Source organism: Leuciscus leuciscus, assembly GCF_965113295.1.
Source record: "Leuciscus leuciscus genome assembly, chromosome: 14".
Lineage (NCBI taxonomy): Eukaryota > Metazoa > Chordata > Actinopteri > Cypriniformes > Leuciscidae > Leuciscus > Leuciscus leuciscus.
Window position 1 is genome coordinate 15,799,885 of NC_138738.1, and position 10,065 is coordinate 15,809,949.

The following is a 10,065-nucleotide window of genomic DNA, read 5'->3' on the forward strand; positions in this document are numbered from 1 at the left end:
ATATAAAATTCAATTGGTCATAGATATTTACAATGTGCGTTTTATAAATGTGTTTTTGTGTCATCTCTAAAACATTTGTGTTGATAACGTCTTAGAAGCGTTTGCTCTTTTCTAAATAAACATTTTCTAAGTAAGACAAGATGGGCTATAGGCTATTGCCTTTCCTCGCGCTCACCTTCAGCATGCGGTTGCAGGGGAGGCGTCGCTAGGGGGCGTGAAAAACACCTGTTTACGCGCGCTCTCAGCTGCTGCGCGTTCGCCTCAGCTGCCACATAGTGGCGTTGCTGTAGGAATATGCATGTCTACTGCTACGCCTCCTCCCATTGGTCCATTCCGTTCTCTGGGTTGGACGCTCAGATGGGCCATGTGTATAAAGTGGTACATTGCCCCTTTCAGTGCTTCAGTGATACTGCGTGTCAGCGGTGGACAACGGTGCAAAAAAATAAGCTCAAGCCGTAAACGTAAAGCAACGGTGACAGCAGTCCATATAACTTCAAAACTGACCACGGAAGGAGGTGAACTGAGTAGCCAGAATTCCCTATCCTTCGTCGGGCTGCGCTGGAGCGTCCCACAAGAGGAACTTACTCTGAGATTTGTCACACATTGTTGCGGTCCGCTTTTGCTAGTGACTGTGTAAAAAGCGACAGCGGCAGCAGCATTTTCTGAACTTGACGCGCGCGTGTTGTGTGGCGGACTATTCTCGAAATGTGAGGAAAGTTTTCGCTTTCTTCGCATGAAAGCTTAAAACTTTGTTGCCTCCAGTTAGAGGGGACTTAAAACACGGAGGTGAAGAAGGATATTTTAAGTCTCTGATACTCAAAGGACGATTTCTCTGCTTTGTGAAGCGAGGACGAGTCAGGTTGGTGATTTTGAATTCACGAGTCTCAAGTTTCTGCCGCCCTGGCCAGTGATATTAACGTGTGAATTTGACCTCGGATAAGTTGTCAACAAGAAGCAAACTGGCTGGTGTATGCGTACATTTACATGCATGGGCATACGTATAACTATAAATAGAAGCTCGTGCCTATGTATTAAATCCTGGCCACTCATCTTCATCATTCACCTTCATCATAATCCCAGTGAAACCCACGGGTGTCGCTTTGGCTGTTAGGGTAGGTGTCGCATGGACTGACATGGCCACCGATCTCGCCATGAGCGCAGATTTGCCCAACAGCCCTTTGGCTATTGAATATGTCAACGACTTCGACCTCATGAAGTTTGAGGTCAAGAAAGAGCCCCCGGAGGCCGACCGCTATTGCCACCGCCTGCCCCCGGGCTCGCTGTCCTCCACCCCTATCAGCACGCCCTGCTCCTCGGTGCCTTCCTCGCCCAGCTTCTGTGCCCCCAGTCCCGGATCTCAGCCTGGGCAGAACCTCGTAAATGGTGTTAACAACAACAACAGTGGAAACAACAACAACACCCAAGGCTCCTCGGGCAAGCCGCAGCTGGACGATCTCTACTGGATTCCAAACTATCAGCATCACATAAGTCCAGAGGCCCTCAACCTGACGCCCGAGGACGCGGTGGAAGCACTCATCGGTAACGCGCACCACCATCATCACCACCACCAGCCCTACGAGGGATTCCGCGGTCAGCAGTACGTCGGAGAAGACCTCTCGGCGCCCACGAACGGTCACCACCACCCGGTGCACCACCACCACCATCATCACCACGGCCACCACGCGCACGCGCGCATCGAGGACCGCTTCTCGGATGAGCAGCTGGTGAGCATGACAGTGCGCGAGCTTAACCGGCAACTGAGAGGCTTCAGCAAAGAAGAGGTGATCCGCCTCAAGCAGAAACGGCGAACCCTGAAGAACCGCGGCTACGCGCAGTCGTGCCGCTACAAGCGCGTGCAGCAGCGTCACATGCTCGAAAGCGAAAAGTGCACGCTCCAGAGCCAGGTGGAGCAACTCAAGCAAGACGTGTCGCGTCTCATGAAAGAGCGGGACCTGTACAAGGAGAAGTACGAGAAGCTCGCGAGCCGAACCTTTAACGGCGGCGGCGGCAACGGAGGCGGCAACACTCGGGACCCGTCCAACGGCACTCACGGCAAAACCACTTCCACGGAATTCTTCATGTGAGAGTGATTCTTGTTAAAGACTTTTTCCCACACCAACGTATTCGTTTTTTAAACCTTAATTTTTTTTTATGATTTTCAGTGTGAATCTTATTTGCAGTTATTTTCTTAAATACTCAATGTCCGTTCTAGAACATACACTCATGAAAATAAAGGTTTTACAGTCTGATGCCATAGGAGAACCTTTTTAAATTCCACAAATACATATTTTATTTAGAGAAACATCTAGCTATGTGCTGGTGCTTTAAAGAACCAAAATCTGGAGAACCCAGAATGTAACATCCAGAACTTTTCGTTCTCCAAAAAACTAATCACTTTTTACAGCAGAAATGGTTATTGATAAGAAGGTCAAGTCCTTTGCTGAACTTAAAGTGCTGAAAAGAAACACTGAAGAACCTTTATTTTTAAGAGCCTAACATTACAGCGCCGTATTTAAAGTTTTCACCCATTATTTGTGTATAACTGCACCATGAAAGTCTTAAGGTTAGTGTGATGTTAGGATTATTTTCCACAGATACTGCACGGACCCTTCTACTTCATAAAACCTCCGATCTAAACATGGGATCACTCATAACCTCCAAAGACCTATCAGTTTTGGATTCTGTAAATTCGTATTTTTCCTTTTGTCTTTTTAGTAATATAGGCTGACTGCAAAGTCCGACATGTTTAGAGGCATACAGACGCTTCCTTAATATTGTTTTTCTTGTCTTAACGGATTGACGAGTCTTAATGGCGATGAGAAAATACTGGAAACGAAACTTCAGCTTGTGAAGGAACTTTGGAAGGAACAATAATACTATTAAAACACTTGTAAGCAAGAAAGGGAGATAGCAATACATCCTTGACTTTTCTGTCATGAACTGAGGTTGAGGGGGCTTGTGAACTCTGAAGGCCCTCAATCATTGCTCATGTCTGCATTACTAATCCTGCATGCGGGACATGTATGGTACTCCAAACGCGCCAGGTCCTTACTCTCTTTTCCCCATACAGCACTTGGATGAAAAGCATGGCCCTTAACCACTCTCTCTTCTCTAATTTTTTTGTTCCTTTCGTTTCTTCTGTTCGACACAAACCGTGTGAAGGACCTCATGCGTACCTGCGAAATCACATGAAATCATTTTTTTTTTCTATTGTTTTAAAAGTACAGAATAAGAACAAAGAAACAAAAAAACCGAACTGAGCCAGAGTTATTTATTACCACTTGTACATATGTAGAGGTCGATTGGTGTGTTAATTTAACTTTCTTTTTAAAGTCATTTTTGCTTGATTATTTAAAACGTCTTAATACGATGTTTGTATGTAGTAGCATGCAAATGACAAAGATATTCTCATTCTATTGAATATGTACAATTTCAAAGGAAAGCCTACTGCACTACGATTCAAAGAATTTGGATTTATATAACATTTCTTTTCCTCTGTGTTAATCAAATTGATGTTATGGTGAACATAGTCGATCGTCGAAAGTGCATATAAACACAAGGACTTTAATTGCTGCTAATATTCTATGCACCAAATTCGAAAGCAATTAACAGAAGCTCTGATTATGTGAATTTTGTAGGCCTACTTCAAAATAAATGAAGGTATGTAGAAAACTGGTTAGACTTGGATATCAAAAATAACTATCATCTCCTAAAGAAAGTTTTTTTCTTCTTTTTTTTTTTTCTTCTTTTTTTCTGAATGGCCGGGATGATAAACGTCAAAACTGTTAACTTCAAATATACGACATCCGTCGTTAATAAGGCTTAGAAGGGTTGTTTTAACTTTTTATGACATAATAAAACTGTAGCATATGCTGTATAAAGCAATTGCCTATTGTTTTGCATTGCAACATTGTGATGATGATAATAGGCGTCCGACCCTCAGTTACACTACAGGTAGATTAATCCTGAAATAATTCAAAAATAACAGAGAGACTTGTGTGCAAACTTGGCTAAAAGTAATCTTGCGCATTTGGTTTGTGATCATTTGAGTTTGAAATATAGCCCATCTTGTCCCGGCTAAAGGAACAAAGTTGCCAAAGTGGATTATCTAATGCACGTAAATTATCCATTTTCAAATTCTTTCCGACCTGTGTATGCTTAGTTCCCTAACAAATCTATCGACCAGACTCCAAAAATAATGTCTTCAAGTATGCTCCTCTACCTGGGTTAGTATTTGCTTGATATTCTCACACGAAAACCACTGTTAACATTGATTTTAATTTTTGGGGATAAATTATGAATTATGATGAAGTTCGTTATGAAGCAATCTCTCTGTCTATTGGTCTAATTTGAGGCACAGCGGCTTGAGGTTACATAACCACATGTGCTGTCCTGTGTGCTGTCTTATGTAAACAAATAAATAATAAAATGGGAAAAAAAGAAAAAAAAACTGTACATAGCCTATAATTTCTATATATTTATCGAAAATATAAATGTCCTTACGTGTCAGTAAGTCCAAACCAAAATGTTTCGAAATGGAATGTTGTTCAGAATCTTGTTTTCATAATGTTTAATAAAAACTTCTGTCAAATGCTTCAGCCTGTTTCCCACTTACTCAACAAGTGTCTTTTCAAAGCTAAAATATGTGATCTATACAAGTGGTATAAAGATTTCACAATAGGCTTTCAAAATATCAGGTAAAAAAAAAAATATATATATATATATAATAACAATAATGCACGAAATAACGAAAAATAACACACGTTGTCTGGGGCTCAGCAAATTAAGCTAAAATGTAAATAGTACAATTTCAAACGTTCAACTATTGATTATTGTCTGCTTACGATTTAAATAAAAATGAATTAATTTCAATAATGTATTATAATTATATGAACTATGATGAAGGCTTAATACTTCATGCGGTATAGAGATTTATTTTAAATGTACAAATGCTTACAACTTGACATTCGTTTATGACATTAAAACGTTTTTTTTTTTTTTTTACACAAATGTTTAAATAGCTTATTATTTAAAAGATTAAAGGAGAACAAACGAGAACATTTTCTTATTATTATCATATTATATTTCTCGCAAACTTTAGGAACAGCAAGAAGTAATTAATGTTGGGTGGCACTAAATGTTCATCTTTTAATCAGGGTTAATTAAACACCGTTTTTGTGGTATTGTTCGCAATCAATTTTTACTTTACCCGAGTAATAATATTAAGGCGAAAATTAGGAAATTATGATCAATTACATTTTCATAATGGCAAACATTATACTCTCATTTTCTGTAGGCTGTAGCCTAATCGTTTGGAGCGCGATTTAGTGTTTCAGGTTAGCCAGACCTAGCCAAAGTATTCTGATCACAGACAAATCTTCCTATTAATTTTCTCTCACTCCCAATTAGGGTAAACCAAATGTTTCTTAATGTATATTATTATATCAGAATGAACAGCTTTCTAATACTAAATAATTTTGAACAAGACTAAACAAGATTAATGTGAGAGTCTATATTCTAAGACCCCCCCCCATGCTGTTTCCGGTTCAATACTCTGGCTGAACTTTAGTTTTTCTTTAAGTGTTCTGACCTCTGCACTTGTTGTTGTATCAAAGGCTAAACTGGATGTGTGTCACTTAACCTCTTTTGCTTGTGGCATTTTTTTTCTTCTTCTTTTTCTTTTTTTATCACTGGTTGTGTGTCAGAGGCAACAGAGTTTTAGAGGTTCGGATGAGTTCAGATTCAATATATGCGTTTATGGGAAAGATCTTTATATTATTAATATTGGTTCTTTTTTTGTGTGTGTGTGTGTGTGTGTGTGTGTGTGTGTGTGTGTGTGTGTGTGTGTGTGTGTGTGTGTGTGTGTGTGTGTGTGTGTGTGTGTGCATGAGAATCTACAAAACACTGTGCCCATCACACTTGCAGGCTTTCTGCTCTCCCCTCTTTTAAAGAACCATCAATTCGCCCCTTTAATTGTTTGATCATAATATATATCATTCAAGTGCAACACATTCATTGGCATTTTGAAACCCAGTGGAAGTTCATTAATTATGTTTCAGTGGGTGAAATGTAGCATTACTTGCTCTCCATCATACCTGCCACTTATGAGCTATTTCAACCAGCATATTAAGATTAATGGAAATCCCAAATGGTCTGAATTTTTTACAGTGCTGTAACCAAAATGTCAGTATAACTCTCTTTCAGAGTTGCTCTGCCCCTTTCCTGTTCTCTGTCCAGTGTCATTTGTCATTTTTACATTAATTTGTCCTTTTTTAATCCATCAGGTGAAGGTTATTCTGGAAATAATCAAACCTGCTTCTTGAATGGTGTGACTTGTTTGGTCTATAGTTTGATGCAGTTTAGTGAATTTAAAGTAAACCAAGGTCGGCAGTGGGGTCGGCATCTCTCTCTCTGTCAAAAATGATACTCATTCACCATCCCGATTGTGCTTTTTTTGTGTGTGCATTTGTATGTCTGTAATAAACAGACAAAATAGCAGATCTATTTGACAGGCCAAAGAAAGCTATAAGAGGTTCTCTGAAGAGGGTCGTCTGGAATATTTGCCCAAATCATACAGTCACTTAGAATTTCAATTGATTGATTAAAGAAAAACATGTCATTTATATTTTTTACTTTTCTAATGACTTTTTTTCCCCAATAATGTGCAAATATAAAACTATGGATGCAGTTTTATACGCCGTATTTGAATACAGGAGAGTTTGTTATTTTTCCCTCAAGCATCCAGAAGAGACAGAGAGGTTGGAGACACGACTATTTTTTATCTTCATTTTTTTTTTTTTTTTTTTTTTTTTTGTGCAGCCCAGGGGGAGCATTTTTGTTTGTCACTGTCTTTTTGTGAAGGTTTACTGTATAACTGACATTGATACTTTTTTACTTTTTACGATTAAGAGTAGAAGACGGGAGGGCCTGCATGTATCTTTCTCAAACAGAAATTCAGCCTGGTTGACACACTCCGAGTTGCTAAACATGACATTTGTCATGTTTCCGTGTTATGCACACAACAGGCCACGTTTGGTTGGAGCAAGAGGTGGCCACTGAGATGCTGTCTGTCCTTGTTCAGTTCGGCAGCATCCCAGACTGAATCTCAGTCTCAGAGCGCTATCTCAAACCCATCCCATCCCCCACACTTCCTCTCATTTCTGCTGTGTCAGAGGAGACAATGTGTGTGACAGCCATCACTTCATCCCGACCATGTACCTGACTGACACTCACACTGTTTTTGTTTTAATAGCACTCATGTATTTATTTGAATTTATTCATTATAATGCCTGAATGCATTACTGCAATCCATAATGCATTGAATAGTGTGAATGATGACAATACCTATTTTTTTGTTTCTTTAATGCCTTTTTCCTTCTTTTTTTTCTCAGCGACAGTGCATTCATGATGAATGTATTGTACCAAAAGGCACACATTTGATCTTGCACGTTGGTAGCCATAGGCCAAGGTGCATTTAATAAAGCGGTGAGAAGAGATGGAGGCAAGTAGGAAGTGATTGTGAGAGGAAGGTAGTGAGTTCTTTGGCGTCTAGGCTGCATTGCCGATGAGATTCCCCTGTAGTCAGCGTCTCTATGGCTCAGCTTACAAGAGAGGCAGACGCACGTTCACACACACACACACACACACACACACACACACACACACACACACACACACACACACACACAATGCACTTCACACACTCATGAGGGCACTTTGGAAATTGTGTGTAGCCTACACTTGAATAAACGACATTTTATACGTGGGCCTGATTATCTTAGAAGCAATATGCCATCATACAAAATAGGCTATTGGTTGTCAAAGAAAACAAAATTAACAATTGGATTCATAATGGTCATTTTCGACAGATTGCAATAAAAAGCCTCCCCTCTAGAGATCTGAACGCTGGCCACGTTTATTGGACGTGTTTGAAATCATAGACACAAAATGTCGCAACCCCTAAAATATATCGACAGCTTGATGAATCGCCTATGAAGCTCTATTAACGCTTAGCAGGTATTAATAATTATTTAGAACGCTCTCAGGATTGAATTAGTGACCCAGGGCGCGCACCGTGCGCGATCCCCCAAACGCCGACAAACTCATTACTGCGGAACGGCTCCCTCCACACAGCGAGCGGAGCCACGGCGCTGCACCGACCCGCTGAAAAAAAGCAATTTACAGATGGTGAGTGAGCGACCCTTCGCTGCTGCACAACCGGCTGTCACACACACACAAACGCGCGCTGACACGCTGTGTGCTGAATAGACAAAGCGAAAAAACATGCTATCACAGGGAGAAAATCTGCAACGCAAGCGATTTTTTCCCTCAGTTTTTCGTGCACCCGAAAATAAACAAATAAATAAACAAACAAACAGACAAACAAATGGCTCCTAATGTCGAACCGTGCCTGATTATGAAAACGGAGCGATGAAATGCCAGAAGATTTGAATTTTTCAGACTTTGCCACTCTGCCAATTACTGTGTGGAAAGAGCTCCTGTGGTTGCAACCCGGTATCACGACAAGACGTGAAATAATCACGTTGGTCCCCTTTGGAAAACGTGTAGATGTCACAGTTTAACGCCCTCAAACGTGAATCTTACACGTACCCTCAAACGTGAATCATACACGTTTGCCATTGAAGATATCTGTACAATTTCCTTACCATTTTATAGATTATAAATGTAAGATCCCTTCTACTCCCACACCTAAACATACCCATTTTATGAACAATATTAAAATGATAAAACGTATGGACAGATATGTGTATGAAAATTGCATTTTTATGAACAATATGGCATTAAAAGATAGTTTGAGCCACGAATCCTACCCCTAAACCTAACCATAACCATTTCTTAAAACTACCTAGGCAACAATTATAAAGAAAAACAACAGACAGACGAGTATAATCACAATAATTTATTTATCGTTCCTAATAACCATAATATACTAACCTTACAACACAACATCGATTCACAAAATACATCAATTTTATTAGCTTGATGTAATCCAAACCTTCAGAATCCATATATTATTTGCAAGAAAAAGATCCAAACTCAGCCCTTTATCCAGTAATCGTCATCTTGACCGTAAACGTCAAACCCCGCGCTTGTTATGAATTCAAATTCAAAAATTGCGCCCTCAAGGTTACTATGGTTACGGCAATATCAAACGCTCATTGGCTCTCGCCTCGCCTGCTTCGTCACAGATTACGTCATGCACATTCACATTTGAAATGAAGCGCGCAGCCCTCAGAGCGAACCGAACTACCGAACCGAAGACGGATTAACATTTTCATGGATTTGAATTAATAACTTAAATTCTGCTCTGTTACCTCATACAAAACCACTGCCAGAGAGGACTGCGACACATCGTCACGTGAACAACTTTTGGTACCGATTTTGACATTTTCTCAATAAATACATTATTGTGGATTATACTTGTCTGTCTGTTGTTTTTCTTTATAAATGTAGCCTACGTAACTTAGTTTTAAGAAATGGTTATGATTAGATTGGGGTAGGATTAGCAAACGTCCCGGGATAATGGTACGTGTAAGATTCACGTTTGAGGGTACGTGTAAGATTCACGTTTGAGGGTAACGTTACATGTGTATGATTCACGTTTGAGGACGTGTAAGATTCACGTTTGAGGGTACGTGTAAGATTCACGTTTGAGGGCGTTAAACTGTGACATCTACACGTTTTCCAAAGGGGACCAACGTGATTATTTCACGTCTTGTCGTGATACCGGGTTGGTCAGTCATGTCTCACCTTGACAGCCTACAGCTAAACAGTGAGCACGTGGAACTCCCTCTGGCTTTGGGCGAGGTGAACATTGGGGCCCTTCAAAAAAAAAAAAAAAAAATTCAATTTTTTTCTCTTGTGAGGCACAATATGTTGGCTCTGAATGTCTCATTTCTCCCAAAAAAAAAAAATTTAGTTCAGCACATGGCCAGAATTATATTTCTCTATAAGTGCTAAATGACAATAAACTGGAAACTTGAGGTGTTGCCCATAAGATGCTTCCAATTCAAGAACTGGTTTGAGTGGTGCTCATCTGGGGGG

The 10,065-nt window shown here is 40.1% G+C and overlaps 1 protein-coding gene across 1 annotated transcript; it reads left to right on the forward strand.

Moving 5' to 3' along the window:
* The first annotated feature begins 216 nt into the window (after window positions 1–216).
* Window positions 217–4,598, forward strand: mafaa (MAF bZIP transcription factor Aa). The gene has a single exon (XM_082137445.1). The coding sequence runs from the start codon at window positions 1,134–1,136 to the stop codon at window positions 2,082–2,084; it is 951 nt and encodes a 316-aa protein (XP_081993571.1). The 5' UTR covers window positions 217–1,133; the 3' UTR covers window positions 2,085–4,598.
* Window positions 4,599–10,065: the final 5,467 nt, after the last annotated feature.